We start from the raw sequence: 20,704 nt of genomic DNA, 5'->3' as shown, positions 1-20,704 counted from the left end.
CTATTCCAAGGACCAATGACTAAAAAGATGGTAGAGAAAACAGGAGAAGTAGGAAAACATATGCATGACAGACAGGTGGTGGTCATTTAAAAAAAACAACTTGTGCTGTCTGAGGCATAAAGGTTTGCAGTGAATCACATCTCCTACACAAGCTTGAGCAGAACAAATGAATGAATTGACTGGTGCCACATCAGCGTTCTGAACAAGAGATTGCACCCGCCCTGCATTCTTCTTCCATTAAATCTTTTTTGCCCACAGCTACATGGGTTCGACCCTTCATAGGACTTGTTCCTACTAAGAGATTTACATCTGGTTTACAGGCCCACTTTTCACATACTTTATACAGCAGAGCTGCTGGCAGCTGCAATGATAATTTGGTTGTAATTACAAGCAATATGATTTCTCATCTCAGCTTTCTTCAAATGTAGTGTCCTGATTTCCCTTGCACGGAGGCAGTGAATTCCACTGCATGTGAAGACAGGCTTATTTTTAGAATAGGGACAATTCTGGTTTATTTGGTTTTGAAATTGAAGGGTGGCTGATCACCCCCAAAGGTATCAGTACTCCAAACTTCCATCTACCTGACCCCCCAGCTCTACCCAAACAAGAGCAACCCTAGTTCAGGATGAATTTTTCAAAACCAGGATTGCCCTTAAAATGCTTTAAGTGATCAGCAACTAGAACTGTGAGCACGATAAGGAAGGAATAAGGGTTAACAAACCTATTTTACCGGGGGGGGGGGTGTCTGCTGAATTTCATGGGAGTTGCTTCTGAGTAGATATGTACAGCATTGCATGGTTGAGAGATTGGTTTTTGTTCAACACCACTTCACTATAAATTACCCCTAATCCGCTTTAAGCACCCTGTCAGTTTTGCAGGGAGTGAATGAGTAGCTAACAGGTGGGGATTTCTCAAGTTCACTCAGGGGTGACCTAAGGATCCTCCATCGCTATCACTTTTTTCATGTTTCAGTGATCTTAAATTAAAAAAACCAACCTACCCATAAAACCACCATGAAGGCAGGTAGGGGAGGCTATTTAAATGTGAGGAATGGGGAAATGTGGCAGACTGCTAGTTTAAGTGCCACGCCATACACGCAATCTGGGAGATAATTTTCAGGGAATTTTAGACATGCATACCATACAGAAATGTGGATGCAACCCCAAAGGCATATCCATAAAAACATGTCACAGCCTCCTCCCTCCAAACATGAATACATATGTGTAGCTGGTGAGGGGAATAGGACCTTTTGCAGCTTTAACTCTTGCACCTTCAACAGTTGTATAAAAGAGTGGATTTCAGCAAGGTTAAGTTGTCCTACAAAGCCCACCTGCTGAGATTTCTTCATTGGCACAACTGTCTAAGGTACAGAAACACTGTCCTCTTTTGCATCAGTTTCTAGGCATGATGATCATTTACTGTATGTGCAGAGCAACCCTATGCATGCTTACTCAGAAGTAATGTTCACTGTGGTCAGAGGGCTCCCTCCCAAGTATCTGTAAATAAATGTTTCCAGAAGGCATTGTGTCCTAAACAACAAATGTTCTTATTTTTATCTGTGAGCTGCCTTGAGTCCCTTGTCAGGAAAAAACCTGAATTCTGAGTCACTTGAAAAGGCATGTTTTAGAAAGTACCTCAATATAGAATCATAGAATCATAGAGTTGGAAGAGACCACAAGGGCCATCGAGTCCAACGCCCTGCCAAGCAGGAAACACCATCAGAGCACTCCTGACATATGGTTGTCAAGCCTCTGCTTAAAGACCTCCAAAGAAGGAGACTCCACCACACTCCTTGGCAGCAAATTCCACTGTCGAACAGCTCTTACTGTCAGGAAATTCTTCCTATTGTTTAGGTGGAATCTTCTTTCTTGTAGTTTGGATCCATTGCTCCGTGTCCGCTTCTCTGGAGCAGCAGAAAACAACCTTTCTCCCTCCTCCATGTGACATCCTTTTATATATTTGAACATGGCTATCATATCACCCCTTAACCTCCTCTTCTCCAGGCTAAACATGCCCAGCTCCCTTAGCCGTTCCTCATAAGGCATCGTTTCCAGGCCTTTGACCATTTTGGTTGCCCTCCTCTGGACACGTTCCAGTTTGTCAGTGTCCTTCTTGAACTGTGGTGCCCAGAACTGGACACAGTACTCCAGGTGAGGTCTGACCAAAGCAGAATACAGGGGCACTATTACTTCCCTTGATCTAGATGCTATACTCCTATTGATGCAGCCCAGAATTGCATTGGCTTTTTTAGCTGCCGCGTCACACTGTTGGCTCATGTCAAGTTTGTGGTCAACCAAGACTCCTAGATCCATTTCACATATACTGCTCTCAAGCCAGGTGTCACCCATCTTGTATTTGTGCCTCTCATTTTTTTTTGCCCAAGTGCAATACTTTACATTTCTCCCTGTTAAAATTCATCTTGTTTGTTTTGGCCCAGTTCTCTAATCTGTCAAGGTCGTTTTGAAGTGTGATCCTGTCCTCTGGAGACACCTTTTTTTAATACTATCACTGGGATTTGGGCTGCTTTCTACCAGTCCTTCCAAATATTGTTATAGCTTAGCAGCAGAACATGTGTTTTGCATGCAGAAGGTCAATCCCTGACATCTGCATCTAGGGCTGGGACTGTCTCCTGTCTGAAACCTTGAAGAGCCACTGCCCCAGTCAGTTAGATGGCATTGAGTCAGACAGACAAATGGACTGACACTGATTATGGCACCTTGTTAAACGTTGCTAGAAGCTAACTAATGCTGCTGAGCTGGTCTTGGTTACAGACAGCTGATCCTATATATCTGATGTAGACTTGTATAATTGCAAAGCAATACAATACTTTTCTGGTTGGAAAATAGTACAGATCATCCACTACCAGGCCCAGTCATGCAAAAGTTTAAGCACAGGACATAAGTTCAAAGATAGCTTTTCCCTCACCCCACTCACTATCAGAGATCAAAGAATTCAATAGGCCCCTATGCTATGTGAGAATTAAACCCCTGAAAGTGACAGTTCTGAAAGTGACAAGAGACTGTCTATTAAAAAATAATATTGTGGTTTGCCAATATTTTAAAAATGCCATTTCTACATTTATTGCTGCTCTTTGCCAAAGGGGATCTGTATTTTGCTTCAGGTGGGAGACGGTTCTAGATTTTATGTTTTGAAAAATGGGGAAACAGCCATTATGTTTCTTCATCCCTATATCACAATGTACAGGAAACCAGTATAGTGCCTACGAGAGCCCAGTGTATTCAACCTTCTATGTCTTCACACATTCCATTGTAAGATCGAGACCAATGCAAACTTTATGGCTTTAATATCAATCCAGGTCACACACACACACATGCATAAATTGCTTAGCATCCAGTTACAAACCGGAACTCAAAAACTTGTTCACTGTTTCTGACATCCGGCTTGGTAACATTAATTCTAATAAAGGTATTGCTATCCTATGGATTGGTTTCTTACTCATAAGCCAACATAGCTACCTTTCTTCTTTGTAAACAAAGATATTAGTATGATGAAGCCTTGGGTGACAGCAATTGGTTTGTGGTGATGTGGTATCAAAGAATGCCCATTAATGCTCTAACAGATCAAGGAGGGAAGGCTTGGGCAAGAGAATGTTCACATCAGTTTTCTTGGAAATAAATAAAATATCAGGTTGGCTTATATGTAAATGTCCTAAAGACAGGGAGTACTGCGTGACTAATAGAGAGACTGAAATGATGTTTGAGGAAAGGTCGAAGGAGTCCAGAGCTACTCAAGGAAGGGGTAAGAGTAGAAAACAGATTCTGAGCACAAATTGTATAGAATTCATAGGGTCCTCTGCCTTTATTTGAAACCGCCTAGAGACTATTCAACTGTTTGCTTCATCTTGTTAAAAGTTACATCCTTTAGGTTAGGGTGATCAGGCTTGTTGATTTACCTTGTTTTATAGTAGAATTTCAAGATCTAAGAGCATAGGAATATAGGAAACTGCTTTACACTAAGCTGGCTGAGCTAGCTCAGTACTGTCCACATAGCTCCCTGTGGTTATAATTTGGGGACATTCCCAGTCCAGTGCTACTTACAATTGCCCAGAACAGAACCTGGGTTTTCTGCATGCAAAGCAGATGCTCTATTACTGAGCTACAACCCTCCTACTAACCAGACTCAAATGATACAGTTGAGACTTAAAGAACAGGACTCCCCACACATCTGGAGCCTAGGAAATCATTTTCAGTACCCAGAACAGCACCCAGTACAGTGACCAGAACTGTTTTGCCCCCAAAACCTAATCCTGATTAGCAGCTTATTTAAGTGAGAAAAGTCACGTTGGTGAGGCTGTTAAATAATTGGGAGATGGATATATTTTGTGATCTATTGACAGTCAACCAGAGATCTATCAAAATATAGCAGTCTACCTTCTGCACATCTGTTTTTTTTTTTTAGGTCAGCCTGTGCTGATTGAGTTAGCTGCTGTAGAAAAATGTGAGGAAGTTTTGAATCTCAAAGGAGTAGGTGGCCTTAGAAAGATGCTTACTAGGCGTACTTGGGAAAGCTTTGATGGTTTCCTTCAGACAGGACATGCTCAGGGCAAAGAATGCGTATGAGCAATAAGGCTAACTGAGGATGATGAGTTACAGCATCAACTTGTGGGAGCCAGCTAATTATGCAATCCAATGTGGAGTAGTTTGGAGTTCAAAGGAGAACCTAAGAGACTTGTGCCAATGTGCTTAATAACAAATCCCAAGTAACAGAAAGAGCAAGAATGAAAATGAAAGATGAGAGGAAGCTTAAAAAGCAGGAGTGTGCATTCAAATCAATGCTAGACAACAAATGAAAACTAAAACATGTACTATACACCCGATAGGGTCATAATGTCTCAATTTGTACCCCAAGGTGAAATATGATAGTCTCACTGCAACAATCCAATATGAACGAATGATTTGATTTATTTTGGTTAGTGATGGGAGTGCAACAATTCAATAGGATTTACTTCTTTTTTTAAAAAAAACACGAATAAGGTTGCACTTTTGGTGTTTAATAGGCACTATTGGTGTTTAATATGCAGGAATTTGGTTTTTTTGTGCTGGCAATAGCAGACTGATTCTACACATAGGAATTAAGTGTGCACATAGGTACAAGGCTACCCTTGCACATATTCTATGGAATTTTACAGGCAATTAGTCTCTTATCTCATTTAAGGAGATAGTCTGTTTGCGCAATGTTGGAGATGGGCAGTAGGAGATATTGCGTGTCCAGAGACCTGCAAGCACCATTGAGAATCATAGGATCCTAGAGTTGGGGGGACTCCAAGGACCATCTAGTCTAACCCCATACAATGCAGGAATCTCAGTTGAAGCATCCATGACAGATGACAACCCGACCTCTGCTTAAAAACCTCCGAGAAAGTAGAATCCGCCTCCTTTCGAGGGAGTCCGTAAAATTACACACGACCTAGACAGTCACCGCCTTTGTGTGTGTGTGTGTGTGAGAGAGAGAGAGAGAGAGAGAGAGAGAGAGCAATCTGTGTCAACAGCGCTCCTCTAATCTAGCCGTGATTCAGACTCGTAAATCTTCTGCAAATGGTGAGATTTCCACCGAGCACTGCTTCAGCCAATCTCAAAGGGGCTCCCCGTATTAAAATGGAACTGCCTATGCCCTTACCAAAGATGGCGGGGGGAGGTTTCAGCTCTGTCAGCCTAGCTCGGAGAGGCGTAAAGCGGGGCCTTCCGCCACGCCGCTCACGCTCTCCCTGTTGCTCACCGTACTGTGAACTCCGTGCCCTGAGCAAAAATGGCGGCTCTTAACCTAGCTTGTAAAAAAACAACAACCACATAGCGGAAGGACCCTGCCCTTATTAAAGATGGCCGAATCTCAGTATTTTAATATTATTATTTTTATTATTGGTTGCCTATAGGAGGTGTGTGAGCGTAGCGGAGCGACGCCCCTTCACGCGCGAGGCGGAGTGGGGGGGGGGAGCGAAAAGAGAGAGGAGGAAGCGCGTGCGATGTGCGCGCGCCGAGCGCTCGCACCCGCCCAGTGCAGCGGCTGGCTCCCGCACGCGCCCTAACGAGAGAGGGAGGGGAGAAAGACACACACACACACACACTCGCGGCGAGAACTGCCTCGCGGGCCAAGCAGGCCCCCCTCAGACGGCGACGGAATCCCCGGCGAGCTGAGGCGACAACAACAACAACAACCAAGCAAACAATAACAACGGCGGCAACGCGATGGCGGCGGCGTTGAAGCGGGAAGCTGCTCCCCGTCCTCGCTCCTCCTCCGGGTCCCCCTCGGTCCCTGCGGCCGAGAGCCGGTCGGCCCCCTGGCTCGGAGTCACGCTGCGGCTGCTGGTGGCGCTGCTCCTGAACGCGGCCCGGGCCGAGAAAGAAGGTGAGGGGGAGGGAAGGAAGGAAAGGGCTGGCGGGCGGGGAGGAGGCGGCGGCGGGAGAGGAGAAACGCTGCCTCCTCCCTCCCGGCGACCCGAGAGATCGCGACCCTCCCCGTGGGGCCGCCTCTGCCCACCTCTTCCCCAGATGTTTCATTAAATGCCCCTCCGCTCGCTTGGTTCTCACGTGCCCACACCTGGTTCGGGGCCGCCCTCTTGCTCCTCCCCCTGGGGCGAGGGGTAGGGGTTCCCCCCCTCTGTGTGTGTTTGGTGAGGGGACGACGACCCCTTAACCCTTCGCCGGGTCTTTCCCAAAGTTGTCAGCGGTTCCCCTCCTGCCCCACAAAGCGCCTCAGTCGGAAATCAGTGCTGAAGTTTCTGGGTACTATTGGCATCCCCTTGGCTTTCTGTGTCTCTTCCCCTGCCCACCCTCCTTCATTCCCTCTTTCTTTTTGGGGTCCCGCCGGGTGCGTATTTCTCCTCCTTCCCCCTTTTCCTCTCCCGGTGCTCTGGCTCGTCCCCTCCCAGCCGGACTGCCAACTCACTGGCCGGCCCTGTTGGCTGCTCCACCCGGCTGTGGGGACCTGCCGCCTCTGGGCCTGGCTCTCTTTCTCTCCCTCTCCCTCCATCTCTGTCTCCTCGCTTTGTGACCCGGGCCGTAGTAAAATGCCGAAGCTCGGCGCATGCATTTGTCAATGAGGTAAAGTTGCTGGGGTTTTTTTTAAACCCCGCTTTTGTTTTTGTGTGTTGGGAGATGGGGACGGAGCTCTAGTCCTGCCCCTGCTGAGCTGGAGGATCCCGCCCGCACAAGGCAAGGCAAGGCTGGCTGGCTGCAGGCACCACCATCTGCAGCCCAAAGTTGGACCTGGCTTCTTTTAAGAAGCTCACCTCTTAAAATATTTACCTTGGCAACCCTGAGCAGCTGTCAGATTGCACCTTGCACCCGCTGGATAAGTGCTTTCTTTCAAAAACAAGCAAAGGAACAAAAAAGGTCTTTTGAGATTTCTGGACATCACTGCATTTTTATTTTATTTTTTGAAAAATCCAAAATATTAATTCGGGATTCCTTTTAAAGCTTGTTCTGTGGAGGTAGTGTAATGTCAGCAGGGTTGAACTGTGTGGCATTTTTAAAAACAAAATTCCCGAGAATCCTGCATACTGAGAAAATACATGAAGTGGTTTTGGATTTGGTTACTAATACAGCAAAAAGGAAAGGAGGGCAGCATCAAAGAGTAGCACATGCTACTCCAACCTCCACCCCCAGCCTCATTTTGGTACTTGGAAATAAAGATGTATTGATAGCATGCAAATTGCCCAGCATGTTTTGATAAATAGTTTTCAGGGACGCTGTAAATCATGGATAGACAACTAGTGCCCAGCAAAGGTTGTTGGACTCCAATTCCCAGCAGCCTCAGTCAATGTGGCTAGTGGACAGGTGGGAGTTGAAACCCAAGAGTGCATGAAGGGCACCATGTTGGTTACCCATGTTGTCAACCCATAAAAAATATAGTTTTATAGGTGTCTGTTTACAGAGTCCCTGAAGAGCATTTATCAAAAAAGTCAAGCATTTCATTTTGTATATGCAGTACCAGTTTGAAGTTTCACCTGCCATTCTGAAGCATCTTCAGGACTTAATAAAATGTCTGGTAGTGGTCTTTGAAGCACTGTGAAGAGCAGCAAATGATTTTAAGTCAGGGGGTTTAGCCACTGGAGGAAAAGATAACAGACATTCTTGAAGAAGAAACACATCAAATAAATCTGCAAAACAGATGTGAGTCATCTTCCTTAGAAGTATCTTGCTTATAGCAATGCTTAGTAACTTTGTGAAGTTACTAGAACCTTTAAACTGGAAACCAAGTGGATTTTATGAAAATCCATATCCTTAACTTTGGTTTGACGCAAACTTTATGAAGCTGAGTTGAAATTCTATTAACCAGTGACCTTAAACATTAAAATGTCATAATGTACATAACTTTTTATCTGGTTGTTTATCATATGGAGCCCAAAGAAAATGTCCCTTATCTTTTCGGTGGTTTGTGTACATATACGGTGTGTGTTGAGATTTTGCTGCTTCACTCTATTTAAAAATGTGCCTTTATTTGTAGCTAGGACTTACAGTGTCAGCAGTTAGTCTTGCAATGTCATTCATAGATTTTCTTTTTTAATGATTCATGAAGATCGCTCTGATTCTGTGGTCGTTCTCAGGCTTGCTGCTTGGTTGTTTGGTACTTTGCTATATTCAAAGAAGGCAAACAGTTCTGAATAGTATTGTCAGTTTATCATGCCTGACAATGAGAGTTAATATTTCTATCTACATTTGAGTATCTGTGTGCTACCTCCCCAGAGACTATTTCGCTTAGGCAAATTGACAAGAATCTTGCAATTTCTGCCTGTGTACATAAACTTACTTTTTATCGCCTCTAGTTCTGACCCATTGTGCCACAGAGCTCTATTCTTCAGGGTTGTTGAGTTTTCTAGCTTGTACCTGTGTGCTATACTAGTCTTTCCCATTGTGTTCAAATGAACACAGGGGGAGTTTGCTGACTGTATAGTGTCAATTAACTTCCTTAACCAATGTCCGTATGTTGCTATCTTAACTTCTTACTAGTAGTCTGTTTTACTCAAGATACCTCTATTCGTATAGCTGAGTGATTTATCCCTTCCAGACTGCTATTGTTGGTGACTCCTTAGGAGCTACCTACAGAAGGTTTTTAAATGTTTGCAAGTGTGAACTTCTAAGAAATTAGTACGATTCTTGTTTCAAAATTTACTATTTAGAGGCAATGCCACAAACCTGGATTTCTTTTATTATACAGATAGGCAGCCTAAAATAAGTTCAGTAAAGTTGTTCTAGTCTCAAAGTATTTTAAGAGTGAACATCATTGATTATGTTGCTGCTGATTTCATAAGCACAAGAGGAAGGTTGCACATTAATAAAAGGTTTAATTGCTTAGCAGTTTCTGTTAACTGGACTTTGCAGAAAAATATTCTACTCACTGCTTTTACTTGAACTTTTACTTCTTGCCTTATATCTTAATAACTGTGAAAAGCTACAAAAATTTACTGCTATGCCAGTATCTTTCATGTATTAAATTGTGGTCATGGTCCCAAAAAGCTATGTCTTTTTCAAATGCTGGATATTTTGAAACATTTAAAACATGCATTACTTTAAACCACATCATTTTCTAAATTGTCTTTTTAAAAAAAAAACAAAACAAAAAACAGTTTTCACTTTTACAGTTTTGCAGACTGTGTGAAAGCAGTAGCTGTGGTTTTGACAGGCAGGTTCTCACTATTCTGGCTGTAGTGTCTTGTCAACTAACCATTTTTGTTGGGTGTGCAGGTAAATACCTATTCCTGTTCCAGACAAGTAGCTTGCCACTTGACTGGTTGTCTGCATAGAATAGCATTTGTCCTCAGGCAACCAGGCAAGTGGCAAGGACAGAAGCCCGTTTAACCCTCTTTCTGCTGCCTATTTACTCATGGCACTCTTTGTAGCTATTGTAGCATTGCTTGGTTTTCCCCTTCCACGCTGGAGAATTGCGACAGAGTACTCTGGCTCCACTTTCTCTTCTCTTTTTCTAGAATGTGTGAGTGAGAACATAATCTGATGCGTTTAGCAGCTGGGAGACGAAGAACAAGTAGCACTTCTAGTAAAGGTTAAACTGGAAAGGCCAGGGATGTATAGCACAGTAACTTGCATTTCTGCACGTGTAATATGAGAGAAGAAAGGAGTCAGGCAACTGATTGAAATGGGGGGTAGCGGGTATCCTGGAAAGCTCAGTTGGTTAGACTGAGTGTGGTGCTGATAATGCCAAGGTTGCAGGTTTGAGCCACATATGGGACAGCTGCATATTCCTGCATTGCAGGGGGTTGTACTACTAAATAGTCCCTTCCAACTCTACAGTTCTATGAATCCAATTTTCCTTTGGTTCACATTGATGATGAAGTGTTTACTGAAAGAAGATGTAGTGTTTACCAAGAGATCACTCCACTGTCTGGTGACAGGAGAATGTAATGAACATGCCAAGCCACAGTTATGAAAGGAGTGGATGCTTAAGCCTTGATTGACCCTTCATATGTTAATGTATTATATGTTTAGAAAGTGGGTGCTAGTTTACAACTCATTATACAGTATAAGACATCTCTGGAATGTCTGTTGAAACAACATGGACCTAGTCAACCTTAACATACAGATGCAACAACATCTTTGTGTTAGTCTTGATCGTTTTAGTTTTGATAGCAGGAACTCATAATTTTTAACTCATTGTTTTCAATAGAAACCTCACAACAGAGTGTGTTATAAGTTCTGAAATATACTGAACCATTTGACAAGAATGAAATCTTAGACTTGAATTCTGTGACAAGTTAACTTAAGACAGTTTATGGAAGGAAAGATCCCCATGGCTTCCTCCCTACTGTGGTCACTTGTGTCTTTGGGGGGGGGGAACCCTCTCTAGAGGGTCAGGGACACCCCCTCCAAACAAAAAGAATGGGGGATGAACCATTGGGGGCTGCTGGAAGGGAGTAATCTAAAATCCAACTTTCTAAGATAAGGAATTTCATGGAAGGAAAGTTTGTTTTTCTGTATTGGTCAGGAGGGTCCTCAAACCTTTCAGGCAGCTGCAGCAGGAGGAAGGGAATGAGAATTTTTCCTTCTGTGAGCCTCCTTTACTTCATTTTTAAGGTCCATTAAAGTATTACTTTAAATACATTTCTACTCCTAGTTTATTTTTGTGTGCTGTTAAGAGTTTCTACAAGCTGCCTACAAATCTATATAGCATGTTATAATCCAGGACATGTTGAGGTTTTCATTGAATGCATTAAGACACTCATGTCTTGTGTTCTTTTTGTAATACATTAAAAACTCATTTAAGTTTTCATCTGTCCTTTTTACTTACGCCCCTTTTATAAGTCACTTTGATTCTACCATCCCATGTTGTAGTTCTCACTCCCATTTTCAAGGTAATTTTTCTTGGCCTTGTGTTCTTATATCCACACATCTGCTAATTGGAGTACACCTAATATGCATGTTTAATTAGTATATATATTAAATTTATATCATCTCCTTTCCTCCAAGAAGGTGTACATGGTTCTCTCCCCACCCCCACCCCATTTTATGCTCAGAGAAACCATGTGAGGAAGACTAGGCTGAGAGACTGTGACTGTCCCAAGGTTTCCCAGTGAGCTTCATGGCCAAGTGGGGATTTCTACTCTGGTCTACTAGGTCCTAGTCCAACACTGATTTCTGTGTTTTTGTAAGAATAAGGTAAAGGTAAACGACCCCGTGATGGTTAAGTCCATTTAAGGGGGGACTATGGGGTGTGGTGCTTATCTCGCTTCAGGCTGAGGGAGCCAGCGTTTGTCCACAGACATCTTTCTGGGTCATGTGGCCAGCATCACTAAACCATTTCAATGGGACTTTATGATGAGTGCCAGAGTGCACAGAAATCCCATTTACCTTCACACCGCAGCAGCACCTATTTATTTACTTGCACTGGTATGCTTTCGAACTGCTAGGTTGGCAGGAACTGGGACAGAACAACAAGAACTCCCACCATCACATGGATTTGAACCACCAACCTTCTGATCAGCAAGCCCAAGAGGCTCAGTGGTTTAGACTACAGCGCTACCCACTCCCTGGTTTTGTAAGACTACAAAAGACTAAGTACAACCCCATCATTTGCGCATCTGCACATAAATAAATGCTTTTGAGTTCATTGGGCTTACTTCCAGGAAAGTGTGTATAGGATTTCAACCTAACTGTGCAAACCTAGACAGACTTACAAGTGAGTAAGACCCCCTGGACATAAAGAAACTTCTGACTAGACTGACATAGGATTTCACCGTCTATCTCTGTATATAACACAGGGCTCCACCACTCCCAATGAATCAATGATTTACATACAGCTCATGGTCATTGAACGTTATAGTAATTTTAACAATCCATGCTAGTTTACTCTAAAGTTGAAATAGTCTGCAGAGCACTGGTGTCCAACCTTTTTTGCAGACATGCTCAAAATGATGAGGGCTTTATATCAATGATGGAAGAAATAGGGCAGAAACAGATGGCTACATAACTCTGTTTTGCAAGCCTCAAGGACAGCTGATCTTTCCTAAAACCACCATCCTAAACACCTGATGTTCTTTGAAAATTAGATTGGATTGAAAAGCTCCTGTGCTTTTCTGTGCCCATGCCTCCTGCACACACGCCTTAAGCCAGCCTTTGCCAACCTGGTCCTTCCAGATGTTTTGGAGTGCAACTTCTGGTCTTGCCTCTCCCTCACTCCATTCTGGAAGCCTGTGTACTTGGGTCACATAAACATTGTGGGGTGGGGGGCACCAATACAGCTTCTTGCCAGGGGTACCTCTGAAGAGGGGTAGTTGTATGCGACTAACTCCTTTGCCTTGTATCTGCATTTTGGTTAGCTGATCATGAGATTGCAGTGACACAGTTGGATAGCTCAGTTGATTAGAGCGTGGTGCTGATAATGCTAAGGTTACAGGTTCAATCCCCGTATGGGACAGCTGCATGTTCAGATGGGGCTAGATGATCCTCAGGGTCCCTTCCAACTCTATTACAGTAGTACCTCTAGTTACGGACTTAATTCGTTCCGGAGGTCCATTCTTAACCTGAAACTGTTCTTGACTAGAGACGTGCTTTTGCTAATGGGGCTTCTTGCTGCTGTTGCTGCTGCGCCGCCGGCACACAATTTCCATTCTCATCTCAAGTTCTCATCTTGAGGTAACTCTTCCAGGTTAGCGGAGTTTATAACTTGAAGCTTTTGTAACCTGAGGCATTTGTAACTCGAGGTACCACTGTATTCTATGAATCTATAAGTTATGGGATCTTCTGGATTAAGTGCTGAGAAATTCTGCTCTTTGTAGTGAGTTAAAATGATAACCACTAATATATACTTCTTGGGCAGCCTACACTGTTAGATGTCTTTCCCCTGCACTGTCGGATTTGGCCCTTGTGTGGGATCATTTGGCGTTTGGAGACACCTGCATTTACCCACCAGACCTTGGCCCTGAAGTCTTAGTGTGCTTATTCAGTCAATATGTGATGGATTGGATTCAGGGGTTGGGTGGGGGAACAAGCTGAGAAGCTTAATCCAAATAATTATCATGTGATCTGGGACAGGGAATAGGCGCTCCTACTGTAGATGGGATTCTTCCATCTATGCAGTCTTATATGTTGGGATTAAATTGTTTTTGAAAGTTATACTTCAATTAGTCATAGGTGACCCTCAAGGAATACTGGCAGGAAGTTGTCCTGACTCAGCTAAGAAATGTGCAGTTCTCACACATACAAGCACCCGCTGAAGGGTGAAATCCCACCCATTGGTATGTGTGCCTTGTAGTGTTTCTCTGTTGCTGAACTTTCCTGTGAACGCAGATACAGTCATACCTCATGTTACATCCACTTCATGTTATGTTCTTTCAGGTTACGTCCCGTGGCGACCCAGAAGTACCTGAAAGGGTTACTTCCGGGTTTCGCCGCATGTGCAGATGCACAAAATGACACCAAGGGCATTTGCGGAAGCGGCGAATTGCAACCCGCGCATGCGCAGACGCGCCACTGTGGGTTGCGTTCTTTTCATATTGCGAACGGGACTCTGGAATGGATCCCGTTCGCAACCAGAGGTACCATTGTACATGATCTACAGAAACTTGTGGGTGAAAATCCTGTGCTGTGTGCTGTCCTTTTTTTTTTTTTCTTCAAAAGACTGATTTTCATCTAATTGTTCTGCACTTCTAAGAGCATATTAAATATATGCAATTGGGCTTAAATCTTCAATTAAGTCATATCTTTAAAAATGGGTGAGAATTGGGGTTTTTTAGATGTTCTTTATTAAGGACTGTTTGTAGCATAGGCTTACAGCTATATGAAGATGGAATTTGGAGCCTACAGTGATTCCTAATGCCATTTTTTGGAAATATTTCTTTCCTAAACTTCAACTCAAAATGGGGCCACAAAACAGCAAACTATTATAAAAAAACCCAATAGCATAGAACTAGCTCTACCTAGAGGCACCAGAAATTGAACTTGCAACTGTTTGTATGCAAATCATGTTCTACTAAGGAGCCCTTTCCCAGTTATTTATTTGCGTCTGTTTATTTTTACATCATTTTATTTGGGGGGTGGGGGTAGCTCAGTGAATAAAACACATGTTTTGCATATTGAGGATCCAAGGTTCGATCTCCAGGTATGTCTGGGAAAGGGTCTTGTTTGAAACCCCCGAGAACCACTGCCAGTCAATTTAGACAGTTTGAAATTCAGGCATCTTCTGAATTTCAGTGCTATCTTTATATATCTTTATATACGCCTGCAATTCAGCTTTCTGTATCAATAAAATAGCTGTTGTTTTATATTACTTTGAAAATACGTTGGGGCCACTTGACCTATAGCATAACATACGTGCAATATTTCATTTTTCCTCTTTCCCTTTAATTGAAGTGTAATTCATAGCAATTTCCTTGTAATGAAACTCTTAAATTAAATTATATAGAGCTGGGGCAAGCATCAAAAGGCCACGGAACCAACCTCTTTCTTAGAGAAAACAATAAAGTGTGAAGTACAGAATCTGGGTAGATGAATTTATGTGATTTTTTGATATCTTTTTTAGGGTTCAAAAGTGTAAGAAAGTGAAGATCACAGGGGAATTATGTAATAAAATCTGATGGTTGGCTGAGTGAATAACATGGTTTTTTTTATCAAGAGAACAACTTGAGACAACCACGTGTTTAAGAAGTACTTGAAACTACAATGCTATGAGGACACTGCTCTGCCTATTGTTAGATATACTTCTTTCCAGAGGCCAAGAAAATCAGATGCCACCACGAAATCATATCTTTATGAACAGACCACAAATAATCTATCTTTTACTGCACTGTGAAGGAAGTCCTGCAATCTTGACACAGTAATTCAAGTGTTACCAAGGTAACACAATTTGGCGGACTGGGCAGGAGTAGCGCTGTTTTGGTACGGGCATGGTAAGGCTGTTATAATGAGAGCTAGGAGAGCTAGTTCTCTTCTCCCCCCCTTGCACTGCCTCCAAAAGAAAAACCAAAGAGAAAAATGCTCTGGGAGCTTCTGATATCATCTTTCTTGTGGGACCTAGAAGACTCAAATATGTTCCAATATGTGAATAAGAATATCGTGGGGTAGGAGATCTAGTAACAATTTCATATCTGGCCACCAATGTGCTCCTTTGTTTTCAGATAGTACATGGGTAGAGGAGTCTAAAAAGCCTCGGAAACAAATTTTCATGGCCCTCTAGCAGCTATGATGGCTCATTTACCAGAAGTAATGTATTTAGCATTAACTCTGGAAGTATATAATCAATTCTGACCAAACTAAGCTTCCTGATTTATATTTTGCTCTAGGCGGCTTCGTTTGGCCAGAATCTAGTATATACTTGCAGAGTTAATGCTAAATACATTACTTCTGGTAAATGAGCCACCATAGCCTCTAGAGCAGTGTTTCCCAACCTTGTGCCTCCAGCTGTTTTTGAACTACAACTCCCATCATCCCTGACTAGCAAGACCAGTGGCAAGGGATGATGGGAATTGTAGTCCAAAAACAGCTGGAGGCACAAGGTTGGGAAACACTGCTCTAGAGGGCCATGAACAGTGATAGAAACTCAGATATATAATGCAATCTTCAAATGGCACCTTAAACCTAGGCTGCAGCTGCCACAAAGGAATGTCTATGCACTGTTCCATCCCCTCCATGGGATTTTTATTTTTCATTCTATTTCTATACCGCTTTATATTTCAAAGAACAAATCTAGAAGCATTTTACAACACATTAAAACATCAATCCAGAATGAAACTAATTCAAGTTTCAAGGAAAATATTTCATATCCTTCTCTAAGTCACCTTTTGCTTTCCTCAGTCGCCATCTTGGCATCCAGAGATCTCCGCATGGTCACAATTGGACCCGCACCAGGTCCAAAATGTGCCTGGCACCTGGCTAATTTTGAACACTAGCCATGAAATTTCATGTCCTGGGCTTTTTAGATTCACCTACTCATGTACTATCTGAAACCAAAGGAGTGTATTGGTTGCCTGATGTGAAATATATTGGCATTATTTTCAGCTTCCCTACCCTACTAATAGAAGATAATTCTAAAGCAGGGGTGAGAAACATGTGATCTTCCAGATGTTGTACAACTTGCATCATCCCTGTCCATAGGACATGACTCATGTTGCTGGTCTCACACGGGTGGCAGAATCGTGCTGCCAACACCCACACAAGGCTGCAGCAGCAAAGGGATTCATGCCTTAGACACATCCTCCTCCTCCTCTAATATGGACTTTGTGTGTGTGTGTGTGTGTGTGTGTGTGTGTTGTGTTTTTTTCAATAAACCAGTACTGTATTGCATTTTCTGATTAGCATTGTTGATGTTATTGACAATGATAACATCAGTAACTGGCGTCTTGGAATCCAGATCTGATGGTCAGAAAGAAAAATAATCTACTTTGTCGTTGGTTGAGGAGACAAAGGTAGAGCTTAGACCCATAGAAGAAGTCTGTTCGAGTGTGGGAACTGTCTACTGCTGAGCACTGTGTGCCCTATTGGTATATGAAATTTGAGTAACAGTTGTGGGTCTGTCTGTGCTTGTTGAACATTTGTTCCCTTGGCTGACCAAGTGTGAAGGTTGCAGGCATCACATGCTGCCTCAGCAGACTAATAGTGGCTATGGTACACATAACAATATAGCCACCTGGAACTGCTGATGAAGTCTTGGAAAAACAAAATTATATTAGTAGGTGAGATGTTGGCAGTTCATGACCTCCTAAGATAGTACTTTCAGATGTGCTATCTGTTTATATGCAGGGCCAGCTACCCAGGCAGAACTGTAGAGACTCAGTGCATGGATGAGAGGTGGGTGTTGGATGAAAGGTTTAGATTTACAATATACATTCAGTCATGATTTGGTAGAAACCTCATCTGTACAGAAGAGATGGTTCCAATTTGATACTAGTAGAACCTGGTTGACCCTTTTTTATTTTAAGCACTAGCACATAGCATTTGTGGAGGAAAGCTAGCAGGAGCTGAGAAGTATTTCATAACAATTGTAGGGTTGGAAGACATCCCCCGGATCATCTAGTGCAACCCCCTGCAATGCAGGAATCACAGCTAAGTCAGTTTAGTCATGGAGTTCCATAGCTGCAAATTATTTCTTTATTTGTTGTAAATATAGGAAGTTAAGCAAGTACTGTACTCGTTTGTATATATGGATTTACTTCTTCCATTGACAATAAAAACAAAAACAGATCACTGCAGTATTGAGCACGAAAATAACCAAGCAAATGGTGCTACCTTGTTTCAGACTCCAAATTCTGTTCTTAGGTGAAGTGCCACATTTTATCTAGAAGTAAGGCAGAAAACAGATCAGCCAACCCTGCCCTAAAGCATCAGATTCCCGCCTAGAGATTGTTCCTTGCTATGCTCTTGCAGCTCTTTGGCACCAAGTACTTTTCTCCAGTTGTGATTGGTGTGCCAGCTGTGTCTCCTCCACACTCTGATAATATCTTGCTTAGACTACAGTACTGTAACACACTGTATGCAGGAGCTGGAAATACAGGAAGTAGCCTTATACTGAGTCAGACCTATTGTTGTTGAGAGATGTGGATTCCTCACAACAAACCTGTGAGGTAGATTGCACTGCAAGAGAGTGACTGGCCCAAAGTAAACTACTGTACTGAATTCCCTGGCCATGTGGGAATTTAAATCCTTTGGCGCACCAACCAGTACACCACACTGGCTATCAAATTAAGTATGCTTTGCTGTAATTATTCATAGTCATTTATGTTTAAAGTCTTTGTAGGGATAGCCTCCATACATGCCTCTAAATAATGCAAGTAGGGGTTAATCCTGAAAAGTCACAAAACGTGACCCAAGCATAACGCTTCTGACCTATGAGAAGTGGATTCTTGGCATCCACCTGTCTCGAGACAACGGAGTGCGCCTCCAGGGGTGAAGTCAAACCGCTGTATTAGCAGCACCGGTAACCTCCCCAGAGCGTGCAATCCTAGGCAGTGTGTATGGAGTTCCTGGGCTGCCCCAATAACAAAACCTCCCTCTCGGCCTCACTGAAGCTGTCCAAAGGAAAGCAGAACAACATGTTTGGCATCAGCTTGGCTGCAGGAGTTGCCAGAAGGAGACATACAGGACATCCATGCAGCCATCTTAGGGACCACACTCTGGATTTGTATAGGGTTTACTCCTTAGCCTTGTCTTTTCCTCAAAGATATCCTGCAAGGCAACAGAGGTTTAGGATAAGCGTTTTCCTTCTCCTACATGGACTACCTTCCCCAGTTAATGAACCCTACTTGCCCCTTACCTCCCTCTACAGCACATGCAGAAACCACCTTCTTGACCGTTGCACCCACTATCCACCAGAGCCTACCTTCACAGGCAGAGGAAGTCCCTAACTCACAGAGGGTTTGAGACCATTGGCTACCCTCACCTGCAATCCATGGGATACAATTATCCCTTGGTATAAATCTTGGAAAATTGGTTGCACTGGTATTGCTTTCTATGTCAAATAGGTCATTGAATGCAATAAATTAGGAACATTAAGAGAAACCAATCCAATCACAGAATCACTGCTGGTAGAAAGAAGAGGTTAAAAAAGTAAAGTAGTACCTTAGCATTTCTTTGATTGAAACTTGAGATAGAGATAGGATGGGGAGTGTGGAGGGTAGCCAAAAAGAGATGTTATGGTAATGGGTGAGATCACTTATCCTTGCATTGGTCTTGTTTGCATGTCACATGCAGCCACAAACTATAGTTAGATAAATTACATGAGCTGTGTGCTAGTTCACACAGCTGGAACACTCCCACTTTGTTCCCTCCTTTAGTCAGATGTGGGGAATGAAACCATAAGGTGATTGGATCATAGTTAGTTTGTTGCTAAATAAACTGCAAATGCTGGTTTGGATATAGTACCAGGCCAACCACTCCCATGGTATGTTTCGCTACTCACGAGAGGAAGGAGTGAAGTAGGAAGTGCTGAGCTACATGCATCACCTAATTCGACTAACTGTGGTTCATAGTCAGCATTGAGTCAAAACATAGCTACTGTCTGGTAAATGTATATTCAGATACTGGCAGCATTAGCATATAAAACTAACCACAGTTTAGCACTACATGGCGACGCCTCAACAAGACAACATTGCTGTGGGAGAAATACTGATAAAGAAATCACAGATAAGCTGCATAAATTATTTGCATTCTGGTCCACTTTTTGACGTATCTGCAGAGTCAAGTCAAATAGATATGGGAGTATAACATCCTAGAATTAACTATTACCAGTCAGTTACCTAAATATTTTTTACTCAGATGTGAATTCGCTGTCTATAATAATGTTTGCTGCCATTAAAATTGTCACCTTTCTTGGAAGATTGGAAGGTAGGCAATGTAACATCATTAAAATAAAATAAAAATATGTGGGATGGGGAGCAAAAAAATCACAGGTCTTTCCTCCTAGTTTATGTCTCAATTGGTAGAAGGTATTATTAAAGTTAAAATTATAGAAGAATAAGCAAGCAACATGTCATCTATAAAGGCAAGTCCTGATTTGTTGACATTTTTAATGTCAAGGCACATATACATATATAGGGATAGGCCAGTAGGCACTGTATACTTTTAACCATGCACTGTTTAACAAGCAAGGATTCAACTCTCACATATTCGTATAGCATGTAATCTGTTTTGCCTCATGTTGATTTGTTGTGCCTCTGAACACCCAGCTAGTCTACATACCAAAGTCTTTTTCATTGCCCAAAGACCAGCAAGACACTACTGAAATGTCAGTTCTACTTTTGTCTGGCTTCAAAACATTCTTCTCCTCTTCCCAAGACATACGAGCAAAAAACAGTCTTAAAGCATCCCTTTCTTCCTCCATTTCTAGGCACATTCCATGAGAAGTGTTGTTAGCCCTTTTTTTGTGAACTCGTAACCCTATTAAAAAAAATCATTTCTTCTGCAGGCACGAGAGAGAGACTTTTTATTAATACAAAAACTTTACTTCTGAGCAAGAAGAAGTAACGGTGTTAGCAGTAATTTTGATTTTTAGATATTAAAAGGGTGGATGGATTGTTGCAGGAAAACCACCGGTGTGAAGTTCATGGCATGTAATACCTTGAAAGAAAATATTATGAAAATGATATATAGGTGGTACATGACCCCAGTCAAGCTTGCAAAAATATATCATTTGCCTGACAATAAATGTTGGAAATGTAAGGAAACTGAAGGAACGTTCTTTCACCTCTGGTGGACTTGCCCTAGGGTTAAGGCTTTCTGGGAAATGATATATAATGAGTTGAAAA

The 20,704-nt window shown here is 42.5% G+C and overlaps 1 protein-coding gene across 1 annotated transcript in view; it reads left to right on the top strand.

Moving 5' to 3' along the window:
• The first annotated feature begins 5,969 nt into the window (after positions 1-5,969).
• The window catches only part of TMEM131 (transmembrane protein 131), a 73,935-nt gene continuing 59,200 nt past the window's right edge, over positions 5,970-20,704 (top strand). Inside the window, exon 1 of the mRNA XM_081907753.1 lies at positions 5,970-6,363. Within this exon, the coding sequence (XP_081763879.1) occupies positions 6,204-6,363 (160 nt within the window). The 5' untranslated portion in view covers positions 5,970-6,203. The remainder of the gene's footprint in view (positions 6,364-20,704) is intronic.

Source organism: Podarcis melisellensis (genome assembly GCF_964234715.1).
Source record: "Podarcis melisellensis genome assembly, chromosome: 4".
Taxonomy (NCBI): domain Eukaryota; kingdom Metazoa; phylum Chordata; class Lepidosauria; order Squamata; family Lacertidae; genus Podarcis; species Podarcis melisellensis.
The sequence above is the reverse complement of the archived record's forward strand: the minus strand, read 5'-3'. Positions and strand labels throughout refer to the sequence as shown.